We start from the raw sequence: 21,276 nt of genomic DNA on the forward strand, positions 1-21,276 counted from the left end.
ACAGAAAAGTGAGTCGCAATTTATATAGAGTTGCACCCACCCCCTAAAGGGTATAGTGCATGTAAAAAAACACACAGTGTTTAGCTCCAATAAAGCCTCCAGGTCTCAAGAAAAGCTCCCTTTTTCCAGCCTGATTTAATATTTTAGGGACTTTTAGAGTTAAGTCAACGGTGTCAAGTCACAGAGGAGTCTTTATTCATTTTTGGTGGGGGGGGAGATTGTTTCTAAATGTGGCGCAGAACCTTGTGAAGGAATTTGCGCATGACTGATTAAATGAGTTTTTAGAAATTTCAATGTAGCTTTGTTTATTAGTTTAACAGCTTGATCCTAAATGACCTATCCTAAAAGCTTCTGTTTGGATTTAGCACGACTCGCCTGACCTTCAGACATCAGAAACTTTGCAGCCAGGAGAGTTGTTGTCTAAAACCTTAAAAAGCTTTATCTGAATTTATTTTTTCCTAGTTAAAAAAAATGCTTTTTATGCAATGTATTATGAGTTAAAATATGTAATTTGATAATAACAATTGCGTAACTGATTGCACAATTGAGCAAATCCAGGTTTTTTTATAGTAGGAATAAAAAGTGAACTGGGGACAACCTGGAAGGACTTTTTTCTGCCAATGGCAGAAGCGGTTGCTAAGCAGCAGCTCCTCCAGCATGTGCACAACAGGGTATGCTATTATTTGCATGTGACTGTTGATCATTCAATTACTAATAAAATATAATTTACTCGAGACGTAGCAATTTATGTAAAAGAAAACAAAGAAAGGTCCCTCGATGAAGCCTTGTTTCCTCCGAAGGATTGTGCATGAGCCTTAGGCATGTGTTCAATTCAATTCAATTTTATTTATATAGCTGCAATTCACAACACATGTTATCTCAAGGCACTTTACAAAGTCAAATTCAATCAAATAATATAGATTGGTCGAAAAGTTTCCTATCTAAGGAAATCGAGTAGATTGCATCAAGTTTTGACAAACAGCATTCACTCCTCCTGAAAAACCGTAGAGCCACAGTGGACAGTGGCTCTACGGTTTGCAGCAATCCCTCATACTGAGCATGCATGAAGCGACAGTGGAGAGGAAAACTCCCCTTTAATAGGGAGGAAAACCTCCAGCAGAACCAGGCTCAGTGTGAACGCTCATCTGCCTCGACTGACTGGGGATTAGAGAAGACAGAGCAGAGACACAAAAAAGCACAGACGCACACATTGATCCAGGAATAGTTTTTATGTTATACGGTAATAGCGGATGATCTGTATCCCCTGGATGATGTCACATCTAACAGAACGTCTGACTAGGTGTAGCTACTATGAAGAAAAAAATGACAGAACAAAAAGTTAAAAGTTGAAATAACAACAAACAATGCAAAAGTTGGAGAACAGTAGGAGAACTCAGAAGAGTGAGAGAAATAGACCCTGATGTCCTCCAGCAGCCTATAGCCTATAGCAGCATAACTACAGAGGTAGCTCAGGATAACCTACACCACTCTAACTATAAGCTTTGTCAAAAAGAAACGTTTAAAGCCATGTTAAAAGTAGAGAGGGTGTCTGCCTCCCATTCTACTTTTAGAGAATCTAGGAACCACCAGCAGACCTGCAGTCTGAGAGTGAAGTGCTCTGTTAGGAACATACGGGGTAATCAGAGCTCTGATATATGATGGAGCTTGATTATTAAGGCCTTTATACGTGAGAAGGAGAATTTTAAATTCTATTCTTGATTTAACAGGGAGCCAATCAAGGGAAGCTAAAGAAAAATATGATCCCTCTTGTTGATTTTCATCACATTTCTTGCAGCATTATTGTGGATCAGCTGATCCACAATAATGCTGCATAGTCTCGTGCATGTTGACGGGGAGGAGACCAGGAGGGAGAAAAGGAGGGTTTATCATGGGGGAAAGCACGTGGGGGTGGGCTTACAGTTTAAATTAAACTGTTTTCCTCACTTATAATTGGGAATTGTGCTGGATCAGGAATACTTTGAAGTAGTTGAAATGGAAATGATCGCTACTGGTCTGGCTAGATTAAAACATCTGACTACTTCAGTGTTTCAGTGAATGATTGTTTGAAGAAATTGACGAGCTAAACCTTTCCAAACTGAGGGATGAGACCAAGCCTGTCACTTCAGGAAGCTTAGATACTTATCCACATTCAACTACTGATATGTTTTCTTTTTAATTTTAATGAGGACTTGGGATGCTACCCAGCTGCTCGAGTTTTTTTCACAGATACGAGTAAATATTCGCTTCATTACTGACCTTTCAATGCCAGCTTCCAGGGCAGAGCAGATTTGAACCTTTTGGGATGAGGATCCATTTGAGAATGATGCAGATGATTCACTAAATCTTGTTTAAAGTTTTGCTTTTAATATGTAGAATAATAATTGGCTTTGCATTTCTGGATATTTCTGGATATCCGCTGCAAATGGTCTCAGACTTGAAAGACCACAGAATTTGCAAAAGGACAGCTTTCATGCAACGACATTACCCAACAGTCCGCCTGCAGATATTAGACGGGCGTGATCAAAATTACAGACCCCTTTGTTTATGTTACTGTTTTAGATAGGAAGTGTTTTCAGTCCACATGTGATGATTTTATCTTTAATCAAATCTTTTTTTAATATGTGGGTTTACGGTGGAGCCGTTGATAGCACTGTTGGATTGCAGTAAGAAGGTCCATGGTTCAAATTTGCCAGCCTGACCTCTTTCTGCATCTTCTCCCTGTTCATGTTGGTTCTCTCCAGGTACTCCAGCTTCTTCCCACAGTCCAAAAACATGTCTGTTTGGTTAATTGGTCTCTCTAAACTGCCCTTAGGTATGAGTGTGTGCTTGTGTTGTTTGTTTTTCATGTGCGTCTTTGCTGGCGACCTGTCCAGTGTGTATGCTGCCTGTCCCCTTGTGACTGCTAGAGAAGGGCACCAGGCCAATGCTACCCTCTTAAGTTTAGATATCTGCTGTATTTTTACTCTACTCTGGTTGTGGCTTGGTTCCTTACTTTGTTTCTGCAGAGCAATTTGCAGGTGGGTCATGAATAAATGTATCATTAACACCAGCATTATCGGTTTGTCTTTACCAGAGTCGTTTATACTCATTTATGATCAGCCAGTTATTGTGGCTTAGTGGCGGGTTTTGTGGTCGGGTTTCCAGCTCCGCAACATAACAAAAGTGTATTTTGGCAAAACACGAAATGCCTCAATGCTGCTGGAATAGTTAACGGTGAATAAGGGAGGAAAAGAAATGCTGCATACTGTATATAGAGTGCAATTACAAAATAGAAACTGCTGCAGGAGTGAATTTAAAAAAAGCCTTTTAATAACAGCACTCCTCGGATAAGGTTAAAAATGTGCTATTTTAAGCTTTGATACGTTTTGCTCTGCTTCTGCAGACGGAATAGTTGTATAAACTGTGGTGCATTTTTAATTTTCCATAAAACTTTTCAAAACAGCCTGATTTTAAAAAACTGAATACAGCATCCCTTCCAATTCCCACTCTGCCAAAAATACAGTATGTTGCCTTTGTATTTGTAGTCTGCTTAATTCCTTTTTTGTCTTTAAGTTAGTGGCAATTTCTAGTTTAGCCTAAGAAGGCAATCTATATTTCATGGCTTGATTGGAAAACACGTATTTTCTCCACAGCTAAAACTATGTTAAAGCTGAAGCTCTGTAAATAATATCAATATTATTATCCAGTGAAAAGTAGTCCTTTATTTGTGAGATGTAATTTTTAAAAGAACTAATTATTTTGTTTTGTGTTTCAAGTTCAACACTAAATAATCAGTCAGGTAAACAGAGTATCATTGAAATTGTTTTGGGCCATTTTACCCTCGGTAGGGAGTTTTGTTTTTTTCATTACTATGAATGCTTCTGATCAAATTAGCTGTTAACCCTCACGCTTTTTCACAGCTGAGCATCATGAAATAAAGACTAATATAACAGCACAAAAACCCCGCTAAGGCAAAGAGGACTGTGTTGAGTAGGTGAAAAAAGAAAAGATGTGGATTTTGTTTAGCAATTAAAGGCTTTTGCAAACAAAGTTTCTCAGGATTTGGACTTGTCTCAAATGAAATGAAGCGGAGAACATGTCGATAGTTCATAAAGTTTTAATAGAAATCAAAACAGCAATGTACCCATGTAACAACAAAACAAAATTAAGAGAAACTGTAAGATTTGGTGAGCCAAGCTCTTATGTACAGCATATTGCACTAGAAAAAGAACAAACATCCCCCCCCCCTGCCCTCCTCCTCTAAATCCCTCAGTCGCTCCAGTGTCCTGCGTGGTTCAAAATCTGCACAGGAGACGCAGAGCAGTCCCAAAGATAACACAGCCAATGCTTTCATCAAAAAAGAAACTGCTACATCTGGACTGGGTCTCACTTCATTAGGACACACGAGTGTGAAATCCTTGAGACCACTCTGTACGCGAAGAAAGCGAAAGGTTGAAGACGATACGGCGGCGTGCGCGCTGAGCTCCGGAGAACAGTCCCCCCCGTTCAGTTCATGTAGTAAAAGAGATATTGTGATTCTCACTCAATTAAGTTACATTCAGATCTTTTAGGATATAGATTTCATCTCCAGGAATGTTGGACATGCATTTTTTTACTCCATTTACATATATTAAAAAGCCCTTTAACTGAGTGACACAGCAGACATTGCAATATCCAAAAAAAAAAAAAAAAAAAAATCAAGAATGTCATATGTTGAAAATTGTAACCATAGAAAACCGCAAAACGTCGCGTTGCAAGTTCTTTCTTCTTACAAAAAAAAAAAAAAAACAGCGTGTAAAAAAATTTCATTGTATAAAGATAGCAACCGGTGTTTCAAATTCAAGGTTAAATGTATAGAAAAACCACAAATCACATCACTTGACAGTCTTTCTCGGCTTTTCCAAAACAAATCGATATTGATATCAAAGACACCGAAGGACCGAACAGAAACGTCTTCCCTCGAGCCGAGGTGGAAACGTCAGAAAACGATGGCAGGCTCAGGTCGAGCGGCTGTTCAACCCGTCTGAAAACAGAAACAATACTGGGCACCGCGGTGGCTCAATCCCCCCCACACCCCCCTTCAAAGCCTCACTAGAGTGCAGTTCATAAAGCACGAAATAACCCGGATGAGCCGGGCGGATCCGGCTTATCACAGAGAAAAGGGTTCCAGCAGTCTAGAGGGAAAGTCCAGCGCAGAAGTAGAAAGAGAGGGGTCGCAAATACAGTATACAGATAAAAAAAAAAAAGAAATAGAAAGAACTCTTTTTACAGTGCATGTTGCAAAAACAGTCGCTTCTGGTTTTGAGAGGGTGAAGAAGGAGAGGGAGGTCGCCGTTCGTGCCGAGAGGTGTCAAAAAGGTTGAGCCTGTGCCTCGCGAGCTGATGGGGGAGATTTGTGAAACGGAGAAACCCGGAGGTAAACTATGCCGAGTGCTGATGAGGATGATGTCGGGGGGGGGGCAGGTCTTTTTACTCACAAGGCACACGTTTTTTTTTTTTTTTTGTACGTTTTGATTGTCTTTTCATTTCGCCTTTCGACTTGCGACGACTCGCGGCGTTTTGCGCGTAAGAGAGAGAGAGAGAGAGAGAGAGAGAGCACGAGGCACATGGCTTTAGTCCAACCTACTCACACGCAGGGCTCTGAAAAGTGAAACGCTCCCTGACGGCGAGGAGGAAAAAAAAAAAAGAAAGGACTGTACAAGCCGAGACGGCGTCTAAACAGTAGCACTGAGCAGGTACGCACAAAAATAAATTAGAATAAATTACTTCAAATGAACCAACAAATGAAACTTGTCTTCGAGAGGACCCAGGGAGTAGTTAAGAGAGCGCACCTGGTGGCGCCGTGGACTGCAGACGACAGTGTGTATCAATACCATCTTAACTGGCTCAGCGTTCAGTGTTTGCAGGAAACAAACTCGGCTACTCTCATAGCAAACGAAACAAACAAAAAAAAGCAAAAAAAATAAAATAACTTGACAGCATGTGACACACTTCATGATCATCTTTTCTTTACCAAATCCAGCTGAATGAGTGAGATTTCTATGATAGCACGGCTGCTAACTACTCCCCGAAGAAACAAAAAAAAAAAAACAATCAGTGTCTTCAAATGTTTATATAACGACTCTATAACCAATATAATACCAAAAAGGAGCAATCTTTAACAATATTATCCCAGAATTTACATCGACAAATAGTGGCTGTGTTGGTGTGAGTTGTTGCACAAGTCTCGTGGAAACCGACGTTTCTACGACATTTTTGACACTGTACAGAAGGAAAGCTGGCATTGTGGGACATCTCGCGTTTGAAACAGTGCGGGGGAGCCTTTTGATTGCCGATGCATCTGTTCCACTGGCTTGCAAAGGGGCAAAACTTGCGATTGTCGATCCAGCCAGGTGAGCGACTGAACGTGTGGAAACCGATGGCCTTTGACCCGAGGCTTTCCAGGTGATTGTTCTCAGACCCCCTGATCGTAAATCCCAGACAGAGTGAGGCTTCTGGGTGTTTGTTTGTGCTTGTTTGGCGTCAGGATATACAGGACCCACCCCCACCCACCCCCCGGTAAGCTATTACTGCATCAGATCTTTTAAAACGATGTGCCCTGAATCTCTTTGGAACGTGCAATTCAAGTAGGTTCCTTTTAGCAGAGCCTGAATCTGCACGGCGGACCGTAGACGGCGTCTGCGGATGAGTGACACACCGGCAGGCTGATTTGAGCCAGAGCTACGGTTTTAAGGTTGCCAATGTGTGGAGAGGTGAACGGTGAGCAGAAGGGCGTTCTTTCGTCTTTAGGAGGATAACTCAGAAATGTGCCTGGAGTCTCTTTCTTGAGAGTTTCGCGTCAGTAACTTCAGCGCAGACTTGTCCACAGTCTCGTCACCCGAAAGCGACTTAAACGTTAATCTTTCTCTCTCTCTCTCTTTCTTTCTCTCTCTTGCATGATTTTTTTTATTTTTTTTGATGCAAAATGGCATTTCACTGCGGCAGGAGAGAGTAAGGCATTCCCTGGACAGATGGAGGTCCTTCAGGAGTCGACGCACCAGAATAAAAAGAGCAGTTTGCTGTAGAAAATAGGTCATCTTACAAATATTTCCAAAATATCTCTTCAAACAAAATGGCTTCTTCTCGGAGAGGTGAAACAAAACAAATAAACAAACAAACAAAAGAAAAAAAAAAAAGGAAAACAGTAATCAGTCTCCGTCCAGCGGCGACCAGTGTCTTCTTCATCTCATCTTCATATTCAGTTAGAAAACGAAATCCAAACCCGTCGTTTCCATCTTACAGTGCCATCTCTTTAAACTTCGAGTCCTTGGTTCGAGTCGGAGAGCGCGAGGCGATTCGCGCGAAGGCCGGCTGAGAGTCCCTTCATCGCTGCCGTCCTCCCAGGCGCGGCACGAGAGCCTGCCTCGGGAACAGAAAGCCAAAGAAGGCGATTGTAAGGCGCATCCACACGGGCAGGTGCTGTCTCTGGTGCCTCATGAACTGCAAGAGAAAAAGAAACGAAACCTCAATGAACCCGGCCAGACGAGGAGGGAACTTCGGCACGCACAATCTGATTTCCTTCCAGGTAAAAACCTCGTCAGCTCGTCATAAACCCTTAGGAGTTAAAACCATTAGATCACCCAGACTGGATGTTTCCACAACATCAGCTTGTATCTAGAAAACATCACCCACATCCACACTAGCCTTCGCTTTCTTTAGAGGGAAAGTCCAGATTTTTTTTTTTGTTTTTGTTTTTGTTTTTGAAGAGATGTTCTGCAAAGTTGACCCCAGTGATACTTTAACTAACCTGTAGTAGAAAACCTTCATAGAGCAGTTTGGGGGAAACATGAATAAATCCTCTGAGCAGCCGGTCAAGATTTTGCTAATTTTAGCCACTAAAAGTAACTTAAAATGTTTATTTTTCTCCAGTACAATCCTATATTTGCAAGTGAACTGGCATAACACCAAGTCGCTGCGGATAACAGTGCTAAATTTACGCTAAGGGAGGCAGCTAGCTGTTTGGGTCTGCCTCGCCAGCTGATCACTGGCCTGTCGGGATAACGTCCAAGTAACTACGAGACCTGAAAAACAACACGAACGTGGCGTTTTTGTTGCAATAATCAGACAGTTTACGCCACTCTTTGGTGGATTTCCAGCTTGATGTGTCGCGGCAGAACGAGGCGGACTGATATCGCCGATATCCCCAAGCACAGAAACTTCGGTGCAGCGACAGGGGCGCCGTTCGGCTACAAGAAACGCCGCCAGTCAGCTTCTTTTTTTTTTTTTTTTTGGGAACGCGCACACCGTTTAAAAAGGCGTACTATCTATCTATACAGAAATTTTCAGCTTGAGTTGCTCTAAAAAGCTGAAATCAGCTAACTCTGCTCCTGGGTATTTGTTTTTTCCTGAAAGCTCACTGTGATTTTGTGCGGTGCAAGCCACTGACAAAAGGCCCTATTACCGCTAATAAGGTCAAAGGACCTAAAAGGTAAATCAGTTTAATTGTTTTGACACAAACCAAAACTGACCCCGCTGCCTCCTGTGACGCTCCTCTTTCCAGGCACCGACGTTTTCAGAAGAAATGATGTGCCCTCATCTGTCGTGTTCAAGTGCGTCCGGGAATCTCCCGCCTCCCCTTCAGCCGCCGTGGGGAGTGGAGCTGCCACCCGCAAACATTACAGCTTGTTGCATAAGCACTCCGAGGGCTCTCTGCATCGGGGTCCCTACCAGCCGAGGCATCAGCCTAAGCCACAGGCTATTTGATGCGGAACCAGCAGACTGAACTGCATTTAAGGAGCACCACTAAACGTAACCCTAATTGTCCCTAATCGCCCTTAATTCTACACTGCTCAGCTTATTTTAAACAGTACCCTAGTGTTTCTGGTGAAGCTCATCTTTTAGCGCTCGTTTTTTTTATTATTTTTTTATATAGGTAACAGAGAACACTGTGCAATTTGTTGGCCTTTTTTTTTTTTCTCCTTCTATTCCCCAAACCCTTAAGACAACGTGCCTTATTCTGCCTTCTTGGTTATTGTCAGGGTGGGAGTTTTTGCCTCAAAGGTGAATATAACCACAAGTGAAACTTGATTCACCCAGGCATAAAAAAACCAAAAAAAAAAACAACAACAACAAACAAACCACACATTAGCCCACAAGGGCAAGTTCTGCTGGAAATGCAGGCGGCTCTGTCCAACTGAAGCAACACAAGAGAAGTGATTGGCCGGAATAATGGGCCGTCTGTGATTATCCTCCCAGGTGGAATATTCCTCCGAAGGGTAGAAACCGATCCCAGCTCAGACGCCAGACAAATCAGGCGAATGAAAGAAAGCCGCCTCTTATCTCTGCCCAGAGAGTCCCGCATGCAAACCAAAACACACAGGGCGCGCAGGCTGAGGCAGGCAGCGGGACAAGTGAGGTATTGTGGGTAGCCATCATGTTACTGGCTGTGTCTATAAGTGTGTGAGTCAGACTCTATTTTTAGAAGCGCGCGCAAACAGCCGGCGAAGTCTACCCAGACACAGACGTGCCGCGCGCTGATGTTTGTGACGGCGGTATCGATCTCACCTGCTCTTCCTCTGCCACGTCATTCTTCGAACTCTCTGCTCTTCTACCGCTGTTGTTTTTTTTTTCTTCTTTTTTTTGTCTTTCTGGTCTTCCACCAGTTGTTGCCGCCTGCACGAAACTACGCATTTAACCGCTCTTCTGAAACCGCGCTCTGCTGTTAAAGCAGCGGCAGAGCCGTCAGGGCGGCTGATAAGAATCTGTAGCTGCTCCTGACAACCCGGTCTTTAGGGACACGGCGAACCAAAACCCGCAGGCAGGACAATAAACAACTTGTTTAACGACTTATCTTGAACTTAGCCGCTTAAATAGGTGTTTGACTCAAATATTATTCACCGTTCTGAAAATTTGCCTCCATTGACGGGCCGTTTTAAGCACCAGCTGGTATGTTTATACACTATAAGGTTCACTCCCTTGTATCTTTGGGACATTTAAGGTTTATACGATGCTCTAAAGCTGGTTTATGGTGGATTCACCTCAGTTATTAGAAATGAGGCTTACCAGCTCAATGTGATCCTGGTGGAACTTGTCCCCAAGCTCTCGGAGCTTACGGCCAATTTGGACCTCGACGCTCTCGCCCGCGGGCTCCACCTCGGGCCTCTGGGCCCTTCTATCGTCCTCCTCCCCTCTGTCCTCCTCTTCAGCGATCTGCCTTTCTCCCCGGTCCTCCATGGGCACAAACTGAGCAGGAAGATGTAAGGGCAATCCCACGCTGCCTAAAAAAAAAAAAGAACAAAAGAGTGAACCGAGTTTCTTACAAACGGAGTTCTTTAAAGTTTTTTTTTTTATGTAAATGTCAGTGTAAAAAGGTCTATAATGTTTACTCTCAGTCCCAGTTTCAGGGCAATGTAAGGTCACTCGTTGTGACTCCTCCCACAACCGTTTACATCAAACCGTTTTTGCTGTTTAAAACCATTCTCAGCTGCATGAGACGTGTGCCGCAGCCCCGCCTCGTCCCACGTGACGCTGCACACTGCCGGTTCAGACGGCTGCTCCTACGCTTTTACCCGGGGGGAAACTAAAGCGGCCCATCCATCCATCTCGGGTTTTAAAACCACAGGTGGCGAGCTACTACCGGCATGTGAGTAGGCAAGCTTCAAAAAAATGAGCCGGCTGACTTCAGCTTGTGACACTGCTACACTATTAAAGAGCAGGACACGGAAAAGGTTTTATATGCTGCTCAGTAAACCCTTTAAAATGCCTGTTAAATTGACTGGATGTTTGTTTTCTATTTGGATTAAACCCCATGTCACAAAATCTAAATGTATCAATATATAAATGTGACAGAGAGCATAAATACACCTGTAATAATGCGTCTGTTACATTAGTTTAGAACTAGTAGGAACAGAGGATGAAATTCTTTGATATTCCGTGGTGTAGTGGGGCAGTAACAAGAGCTGACGCCGTCAGTATAAATAAGGACGGCTTAAGAATAAGTAGCGCCGCACATCATCACAGCAAAGCTGAGCTCTGTGACTCCTTTAGCTGCAGCCTTAAGTGAGCGGCGTTCTCGCAGCACACTGGAGTGATCAACCTGTGAAAGGCTTAGACTAAAGAGAGCGAAGTCGCCTCCTGATAAAAAGTGGATGTTTACAGACGTAGTAAATCACTAAAAGTCGTGACTAGAAACATCTGAACGTGAGCAGTCGGAGTGTAAATAAGGAGTCCACACGACCGAAAAGGAAGATCGATCCCGGGTGTACAGCTAAAAACACCTAAATCGATTAAGCCAACAAGACTTCTGCGTGAACTGCCGGCTTTTATCACGGCTGTCACCGAGTTCACTCCCTCCCCCCCCGGCCCCGCATAGCTGCAGTAATGCCACTATGAGGGGAAAAACAAATTTCTCGTTGTTATCGTGTGGAGAATGCCTTGCCATTCTGCCTCAAGCACGACAGCACACTCTGTTTGCAAAGGAGGCGCTGGCGCCGAGCCAAGCGTATGACATTTATTACTGCTTGGTTCACAATGAGCGGCGAGGTCACAACGGGCGGCGTTTTTAACGTCCCGATGATTATGAACCCAGAACAACAGGTAGCTCTCATGCGGCCATGCCGGGCCTACAAACAATCAACATTCTGCTTCGGGCGTTCATTTAATTTACTTAACGTGACGTCACGCGGATTCCATTAGACGTGGGGGGGGAGACTATTAGATTTAGAACGAGGGCCGTATCGGCGTGGGTCTGTCACTCCGTGTGTCTGTGAAACTGTTGTTGTCAATCTTTTATTAGAGTTCTAGAGTCCCATCCCCCGAAAATTGTAACACAATTAATGTCTAAATTTAGTTAGGGGCTGTATTTCTAGTGCATTAGAAAATAACTGTAATTTTGATAAAACACAAAAAATGGTTTAAAGATCTCTTTCTTAAGATCTGGGCTTGCTTTTCTGCTCATGCAGTCAGTCGCGGTTATTTTACTAAAGGGATTCAGCGTCATTTCACTTGTTGGAAAAGTCCAGATTAAAAAGGTTAATCTTTTCAATGAGAACATGCCAAGATGGAACAACCAATTTTAATAACTTTAAAAATCCTGGATCTCTCCAGGAAGCTTCACAGGGGGAGAGAGGAACCTGACAGACGGGCTTCATATTTTTCCTGATTAGGGTCAGAAAGTTCTCTCCGCTCCTCACCGTTAACAGGTGCGCGGGGCTGCCGGTGTACGCTGCGGGGCAGCGCGTTGATGCCGTTGTTGCCGTGGCCCTGCGACGTGGCCACGGCGGCGGTGACGGCGGCCAGGGCCTGTCCGGCTGCGATCTGCGACGCTCGCTCTTCGCATTTGACGCCCCCGATGGGCAACACCCTGAGCTGTGAGATGGGCAGCGACATGTCCTCCTCCTCATCATCCATCCGACGCCTCAGCGGTAGACTCCCTGCAGTGGAAAAAAAGTACATGGTATGGAAAAGTTTAGAAAAGGGATGGTTTTGAGGCGTATAAAAAACCAAAACAAAACACACAAGTTTTCGTGAGCGTATGCTCCGCAGGTAAGTGGGGAATATTTTGGAAGGAAACAACAAAAAAAATAAATGCCAAACATAATCGTGTTATCAGTAAAGGTTTTGCCCCGCAGCAGATGGAATGATCTCACCAGATCTGCGTTGCATGGACAGAAATCCTTGCTTGTCATAATGGCTGGTAAGAGGCTTACATGTATGCTGTGACAATGAAAACAATGAAGCAGAGGTGGATCATCTCAGAAGCCTGAATATAAACGAGCCAAAAACAGAGACAGTAGATGCGGAAGAAGCCAAGATAAAATTGAACAGGACCCAATCCTGGAAAACAGCCTGTGCAAAGGGGTGGTGTGTGGGGGGGGGGGGGGGATTTAAAGATCTCCAAGCATATTTTGCCAATCCTTCGGGATAATGAGTCAAATTCAGACCGAGAGCCAGAAGAACTCACTGTAGGTTGCTTCTCCGGTGATCCACATCAGCATTCCTTTCCCTGAACCTTCCCGTCCACGGACGGACGTCTGACATCTGCTCCACTGATCCACAGACGCGCGCACGGCGGCAATCAGAGTGTGAGTGAAACCAAGGCTCCAGACTATCGACCGCCAGCCGAGTGCGGAGCGTGCAGCGAGCGTTTCAGGCCACAGATAACCAGTTTCACTCGGCCTATTGGACACACCGGAGCGTGCTCTCTCTCTCTCTCTCTCTCTCTCTCTCTCTCTCTTTCTTCCTTGTTGGCTGTCTGCCCAACTTGGAAACAACTGTTATATCATTCTGTCAAGTGAGCCAGTAATTTCTTTTTCTTTTTTTTTTCTTTTTTTTTGTCCTGCAAGCGGAGAGAAAACGAACAGGACTGTGCGAATGCAAAAAAAAATATTAAAAAAAAAATAAAAATATAGTAATTGCTTTGACCAAGCAAGGCAGCTGAAGTCACGTTTCTGTTTGTGAAAACTTTCTTTGAGCGTGATGTCACATCTGTAGCGACCATAACTTAAAAAGGAATACTACAAGAAGCAATCGCTGTTAATTCAAAATATAACTTCGAAGCTAAACCCACTCATAAGTGACACCCACGTGTGATAACCCCCCCCCCCCCCCCCCCCCTTAAAGTTACGCTGATTTTTTTTTTTTTTTTATGGAGCACGCCTCATCTAGTCGGCCCTGTTCCAGTCAAGGCAGTCGCTCGGCGTGTTAACTTCTTCAGGCAAGTGGCAAATAAACAATTGAGCAGCAAGTTTCAACAGTATCAAACGTGCAAGCCCTGTCTTGAATTTCCACTGGCAGGCATCGGAGGACTGGCACGACTACCACAGCGTCAGACAGATAAGACAAATAAACAGAGAAGAGACGAGGAGACACACACACTCTCTCTCTCTCTCTCTGCCCCGGGGCTGCAGGGGAGGCCTGGCAGCGAGCAGGCTGATGGTCAGAGGCTGGAAGCCCCGGCAAAAAGTGGCTCCCTCTGCTGCACCATCTGCGCTCTCCACCATGCAAAGCTGGGCTGCTCGTTCTCCAGCTACTGCTCTCATATCTCTGCGCATCAAAGGCATATAAAGCAGGCATGCCCTGTGGTTTTTCCATTTGTAATATATATATATATATATATATATATATATATATATATATATATATATATATATATATATATATATATATATATATATATATATATTGTATATGTATATATTGTATTAGAAGGGATCTAAACAACAACAACAACAGGGAATCACAATACTGTATGGCATGTGCCAAGGTGTGTACGCAGTCAGGTTGTTTTGAATCGGAAGACAGGAGGCTCCGGTTGGTCCACCGGTGAGATGTGGCAATAGCATCCGCACCAGCAGCTCCGAATGCCGGACAGCTGGCGCGCGTCAGACCGCTGAGATCAACAGGACAGCCCATCACTTCCAGAACAGCACCCACAGCAACAACTTTTATTGATAAATGAACCGGTGGAGGGGTGGGGGGTCGCTGTTACATAAGTTATAAAAGTGAACTACCTACATAATTGGGTAAGTTTTCTTCAACAACTTCGACCTGGGCTATAATCCGCAGCAAGTGTAAAGCTTAACCCTTAATTTTGCACACAAGACTATTTAGAGCGCTTTCCGTCCTCGTCGGACAAAGTGTCCCCAAAAAAAATCACCAAAGCCCATCACAACATAACTGAGACGACCACAGCCGTCCTCACATCTCAGCCACCAAGCTAACTCATGTGAACTAACTGCCGCCAAGCAACTGCGAAGAAAGTGCCTCAACCGCCGGTGAACATCTGCCGGTGCCGGTGCCGAATCTCACCCGCTACTTGTCCGTCCCCGTGCTCTCCATCGATGACATCGGGACGTTTAACCATAACTCGTGTAAAAAAAAAGCGTAAGTCCAGCTCGACGACCGCTTTCTCCCGCCTGCCGTCCGCCTTTGTCAGCGCCGCTCGTCGTGTCTGTGCCCGGGCATGCCCCCCTCGAGGCCGGCTTGCCCGCTCTGCTTGTTTATAAACTCCGGTCCCGCAGCGCGAGGCACGCGACGTGTGTATGTGTGTGTGTGTGTGTGTGCGCGAGCTCGCCCGTTACTTCTGTTCCCCCAGCAACATCGAACGCCGCGCGAGCACTTTAACACACTCACCGCCAGGAAAAGCGCTTGCCGTTGTTATCGGTGGTATCTTGACGAGTTGCCGTCACCTTGTTTTCTGCGGACTGTAGCGGTGGGAGCCGTGTACCTCCTCGCATCACAACCATCAGAGTTCTGCTGGCAGCGGAGGGGTTGTTTTCCTTTTTTCCCCTCTTTATTTCGCTTGCTCCCCCTCCCCTCTCTGTATCTCCACCCCCCACCCTCCCCTCTGTATCCCCCCCCCCCCCCCCCCCCCCCCCCACCGGACACTCCCAAGTCAAACGCGCTACTCTGTTGTTATGCAAACAAGACATTGACAGGTTATAAAACGCGCTTTGGTTACAGTGTCCATTTTTTCTATTTGCACAAGCGAGCGGGTTCTTTATTTGATATTACGGGAGGGAGCGTTGGATAAAGTATAAATGTTTCGCAAAATAAAATCTAGTTTTGAAAAAAAAAATATATATATATGGCATGGTTACAAACTGTATGTTCCTTAACTCATTGCTATGTGACGTTAACATATATTACAAAAACAATAATAAATGTTCCTGGCCCTTTAATTAAGAGAACAGTCCTCTTTGCTTCAGAACCTGGTGACACGCGGCGAACCAATCAGAGTTTGTTATGGTCCCGCCTCCTGTTTTGTGTATCTTGACACGTGGAAGGGGGACCGTCTTCAGCCCGCAGCTCAGCTGGTAGGGAGCTTCAGCTAGATAGGGGTGCTGCACCACCCAATTGCTGGGGTGAATATGATGATGTAGTGTACTGTGCTCTGTCAAGGCAACAAGTAGATCCAACATACAGCATAATGGGTTTTTATTTTTTGGGTATGTGCAATATGTCTGTATGTAGATAAATACTGCTTTGCTCAACATTGGACCCAAACATTGTTGTACAACAAATTGCTAGTTTCTTAATAGTATTATTACTGACCACCTTGAGCGAAGCCACCCACTGATTCGCTGTTAGGAAGATGTTCAGGATTTTTGAAGAGAGGTTCTGTTACAAGGTTATACATTGTTTAGATCTTACTTACAGTTCATTACACTCATGGTGTCTTCATTCGGCAGAAATCTTTTTTTTAATTGTTTTTTTTGTGTCCTGTCTGGCGATGTGGCAGAATAAGAATTTTGCCTTTATCCCTAAAAGAGCCCAACAGATTTTACTTAAACAAGTGGAGCCTTACTGCTTTCGCCATAGTGCTCCGTTTGATGTTTATATGCAAAAAGCGTTATTAGATTTCACGCAGGGACAATTTTATGTTCAGTGGACACTGAAACGGGAAGATAAAAGAGAGAAAAAAGGAGAGAAACAGATGAGACAAAATGCTTAAAGGGAGAAAAGGTTAAAGAGGAGAGGAAAGGAGGGAGCAATATGACATCCTCTGAGTTTGCTTCTTCATCTGCAAAGAGACATATAAAAAAGAACAGCAAAACCTACTGATAAAATAATACAGGTACAAACCAACACCACTGAAGAATATACAGTATTATTTAATACGAAATGTATGAAGTGACAGCTAAAGATAATAATATGGGTCTTCTATATAGAAGTGAATCTGTAAGTATGTGAATCCAACCACCTGTAGGTGTTTGTTAGAGTGTACTTGGGTATGTAAGGTTTTTCCATAAGAAAAATGCTCAATAGTGATTTTGAGGAACCAAAGACTCCCCCCAAGATGCCCGAATGGACCCCCCGAGCAAAGGTGCCCAAGAGGGGCCAACACAGGGAAAGCTGCCTCCCCCATCTGAGGGAAGAGCAGAGATGGGCCACCCCAAGAAACACCCCAACACCAAAGCCCCCCGGAGCTATGGGAGCGAGCCCATGGGCTCAGCCGGCAGCCAGCTACGCCGGAGTGGATCCAGCCAAGGGCCCCAGGGACCCGAGGCCCAGGAGCGAGCCGGCACCCACCAGAGCAGCCGGCCCCGGGCACCAAGGACCACCAACGGACCAGCGGGCCAAGGCACAAGCCAACGGAGGAGAGCAGGACGGAGGGATGGGCTCCACACTTTGTGGAGACCTGAGATGTCCCAGGAGAGGGGGCAGTTCAAACCCAACCTGAAAAATAGACCAACAGAAAACGACGTACACAGTCACATTCACATGTTCCCACCCCAGTGCCCCCACATGCTACCACACAAAAAGGGATATGCAGTACACACACTGGCACCCACATCCCCAGAAGGGTATTCAACCCCCGGATCCGGGAGGTGAACCCCAACATGAAGATGATGCTCCGGTCCTAACCCTCCACCCCGACCCACAGGCCCATCCACCCAGAGATGAACCAAACAACATGAACCAAATGGGCCAACCAACCAGAGCCCACCCCACAAACCCTGGGGTTCTACCTTCCCCACACCCTGGCCTCCATACCTAAGCCCCTCCCCCCTCCATATTCCAGGGGAGATCAAAAGCGCATTCATTTCTCACCCTCTGGAAAGGTGACTAGTTGTCTGAGAGGAATTTAGGGTACTTCAAAGACCAAAGCGGACCTTTACATTCTTAACTATTGACTAAAAAACATTGTAGTGAGTCATGCAAAGTCAAGTTTTGCGAACCTTTAAACTATTGTTACATTTGCATTGGGAGGTTACTAGTAAGCCAGAGATCATGTACAAAGGAAATAGAGCAGTGAAACACATACTAAAATAGGAATACATACACTGTTTCTGGTCAGAGTAACCACCTAACAGGAAAATGTGGCGCTGTAAAAGCAAAAAAATATTATATAATATTTTATATTATATAATAATATTATATTTGTGTTAATATGACTTAATATATTTTTACTCTGCCTTGCTTTTCAAATGTGCAATTACTTTGACTGGAAACTCTTTACAGGTTCTGGTCTGAGTAAGTATTTTTTTATCAGTTGTGGCACATTGCCTCCAAGTTACTTTCCCTGTGTAAAGAATCATCAACTTCTTTTCACTGCATGACAGCAGTTTAAATGATAATAAAATAGCATTTGCATAAGACCATTTTGGCTCTTGAGAGATAGTAGACATGTGCTTTTGTCTTGCCCCGTCTAGAAAAGCCATTAGCTTCAAGGACAGGCGAATCGGGATTTTGACCAAATGAATACACCTAAGGATTCACCTTCACTGGGCAGGTGACCCAGATGTGTGGGATGAGCTTTCTTTAAAATGGAGAGCAAACGTGATTGCTGGAATACACCCGCAACTGCATGCAATTCGTTTTTGATTCATTTACTTTGTTTAAACAATTGAGGACACATTTAGGACCCAAAATTATGTTGGCATAAATAACTACTTCGGGGGTTAGGGTTAAGGGTTTGGTATCGACCAAAACCCATTTGTTTACTTTGTGATCAAAGTCAGACAATATACTGTACATATTTGCTTAAACCAGTGAGTGATGGTGTTTTGCTTGCTAACACTACATATAGAATACTGTAACGCTGAAGAGCTCATGCTTGAATTGAGATGACAAATAAATCTCCAAAAAAGCTTTTCAATTTTGGAACTAGAGACGGGATCAGAATCTACAAAAAGAGAGAAAGGGTATTAAGAGGGCTGTATTCCTAGTAAACACTGTTTCCTCAGCAACAAATCAATAAAATCATGGTCGACCCAAAGTCCTTATCATAAGTACCTTATCAAAAATGCTTTGGTTATGTTGCTTATAATTCATCACTTTGGCAGAATTTCTCCCATTACATGTTCTCGTTCTTTTTCTGTTTTCCACTCTCTAATTATGTTTTTTCCATAATGGGAGGCTAATCCAGGTGCATATGTATCATCGTATTCATCCTGTGCAGTGACCAATCGTGACTACCTGCACGTCCTTTGCACGAGCACTGTTACAGACTGACGCAGATAATAAAATTTCTGTCAAGCAGACTTTGCATACGAGCATACAGTACAAGCAGACATGTAAAACACGGACTGATGTTAAATTTAGAGTTGCAGTTTACTACTTTGCAATGAGTGTTTTATTGTTTGTCCATATAAAACAATTATTTCAACGCTTGATTTTCGCCGGAAGCAGCACCATCTTGAGGAGGCATGCACAGCAGCTATTTCTCTCATGACTTCTTTCCTCCTAACCTTTGGCCTCATTGTTTGGTGCATACCTCCAAACTAGATAAAAAAAATAACACTGCCTTGTTTTCCATTGTTTTTTTTTTTAACTATAAAAAATCCAAATAATATGGCATGTATATGTATTCAATATTTTATGGAACCAACTTTTACTGCAATTATGGTTCTAACTCTGTACCATCTTTGCACATACAGAAAACCTAATTTTATTGCTCAATAGTTTCAACAAAAAAGTTGAGGCCAAGGAATGGATAGCAAGTGTTTCTGAACTTTGCTTTACAAATCTTACCACAACTCTAAATTGTATTTAGGTCTGGACTCTGACTGAGCCATTCCAACATAGCTTGACCTGATCTTCTATTGTAGCTCTGATATGCCATGATGCTGCCACCATCATGTTTCACTGCTGGGATCATGTATTCTCAGAGTTAGTTTGTCATCACTCTTAGCACTTTGAAAAGAAGTTTAACTTTTGGCTTATTTGATTATAAGCATTCTTCCATGTGTTAATATAGGTCTCTGAGCATGATAGTTTTTTATTGTTTTGTAAAGGTTTTTTAAGTAAGAACTAAGAGTGGGAGACAACATAATATAATACAACAAATTGGGATTAAAATGTCCTTTCCAGCAGCCTAAGTTTACAACACTAGAGAGCCATATTCAGCTCAGTCCCTGGGGGCACTCACAGTGTCCTCCTCTGATGGATGCACTGTGACACTGGCATAAACAACAACCTTCGCTGTTGACCCTTATTGCAAGCTGGGGGCACGCCTACGCATGGCATCACTCAAAAGAGGAAGAAAAAAAAAGTGCTGTGAAATCATGGCTGATCTGTTGGGGGGGAAAAAATGGGGTTACTGAGTGCAAAAGAGTGAAGCAAAACAAGGCGAGTGTGACTATTTGATCCATCGTGTGAGTCAGATTTTCCCCAAGAGACGATACGTGGATGAAAGCAGATGCTGGAGCCTTTGAATGGAGCGCTGGTCAGCTCGTGCAGGATGTTATGTTTTCACACTGTCCCCCTCCTTTGTTGTGCAGCTGATAACATGCGAAATGTGGCTCTCTCAACTTTTCAGAAAATTCCCATGCTCAGTTTACTGGCAATCTAGCAAACAGCCCCCCACCCTTGCTCACCCCTCCTTAAGCTGCAGCTCGATGGCTCCCAACCCCCCATCTACAGCAGCCCCACTCCACAGTGAAAGGGACCCCACCCAAAAGTGGGAAGAAGCAGTCAGGAGGGGGTTGTTGTTGCATTGTCTCCACGTCTCTCTGAATTTATTTTAAGGAAGGCTATTTTTTTTCCTATTTCTCATTGGAGCTAATCACACTGTGACTCCGTTGAATGCAAATGTACTGTGCCATGTAAAACTATTCATATGCCTTAAACTCGCAGCCTCAAACTTCATTTTATGCAATTTGGATTGTTTATGATAGACCATCAGAAAGTAACATACAATTATCAAGTTGAAGGAAAAGAATACACGATGCACGCATGTTCCTCGCAAACAGTAATGAGTAATATGTGGCCGTGCATATGCATTCAGCCCCCCTCAGTCAGTACTTTGTAGAACCACCTCTGGGTGTTTTTTGTTTTTTATTACCATCTTTGCACATCTAGAGAAATCTTTGCACATGCTGGAGAGAATCTGTCAAGAAGAGATTTCAAGTCCTGCTACAGATTCTCAATTTGCCAGAGCTCTTGCTGTATGTTTAATGTCCTTGTCCTTAGAGCTGGGCGATATGGAAAAAATCATATATCATGATATGGACTATTTTATATCACAATAACGATATATATTGCAATATGCCCCAATTAAGTAAGTTTTCAGCAAATCTCTGAAAAATATGACAAAACATAATTGTTTACTTTTTTCAAACTTTATTCTGAAGTGACATTTATAGTACTGTCACAAATTACAAAAATAAATTGTAGTGCAGTAACATAAATACATAAAATGAGGCAGAGGTAGCGCTACAGTACCCTTCACATTTTTTTTCAAAATCCTACAGGTTTTTAAATTAAATTACCAAAATAAATAAAAGTGCACTAATGTTTCGGAGTAGAAAAGCACACATTTTTGAACGAACGTTAGTTACAAGTTTCTGAAATATTTAACCTTGTAGTGCAAAG

At 43.6% G+C, this 21,276-nt stretch overlaps 1 protein-coding gene across 3 annotated transcripts; it reads right to left on the reverse strand.

Moving 5' to 3' along the window:
• Positions 1 to 4,080: 4,080 nt before the first annotated feature.
• On the reverse strand, positions 4,081 to 15,248 carry bmf2 (BCL2 modifying factor 2). Of its 3 annotated transcripts, none has more exons than XM_012855874.3 (4): positions 15,091 to 15,248; positions 12,150 to 12,389; positions 10,021 to 10,235; positions 4,081 to 7,458 (listed from the first exon to the last, which is right to left on the reverse strand). In XM_012855874.3, exons 2-4 carry the CDS (start codon positions 12,364 to 12,366, stop codon positions 7,342 to 7,344), a joined length of 549 nt encoding a protein of 182 aa, XP_012711328.2. In that variant the 5' UTR covers positions 12,367 to 12,389; positions 15,091 to 15,248; the 3' UTR covers positions 4,081 to 7,341. The 3 variants fall into 3 exon arrangements, with proteins under 3 accessions (XP_012711328.2, XP_012711326.2, XP_012711327.2); XM_012855872.3 differs by lacking the exon at positions 15,091 to 15,248 and adding an exon at positions 14,767 to 15,036; XM_012855873.3 differs by lacking the exon at positions 15,091 to 15,248 and adding an exon at positions 12,920 to 13,141.
• Positions 15,249 to 21,276: the final 6,028 nt, after the last annotated feature.

The sequence above is a fragment of the Fundulus heteroclitus genome, chromosome 15 (assembly GCF_011125445.2).
Source record: "Fundulus heteroclitus isolate FHET01 chromosome 15, MU-UCD_Fhet_4.1, whole genome shotgun sequence".
Classification (NCBI taxonomy): domain Eukaryota; kingdom Metazoa; phylum Chordata; class Actinopteri; order Cyprinodontiformes; family Fundulidae; genus Fundulus; species Fundulus heteroclitus.

Bases quoted from the DNA above. Each gene is read 5' to 3' on its own strand.
- bmf2 (XM_012855872.3), bottom strand. From the start codon at position 14,821: ATGGTTAAACGTCCCGATGTCATCGATGGAGAGCACGGGGACGGACAA. The intron at 12,390-14,766 runs GTGAGATTCGGC...TTTCCACTGCAG, and splicing joins CGGGGACGGACAAGTAGCGG to GGAGTCTACCGCTGAGGCGT. The intron at 10,236-12,149 runs GTGAGGAGCGGA...TTTTTTTTTTAG, and splicing joins GCCCCGCGCACCTGTTAACG to GCAGCGTGGGATTGCCCTTA.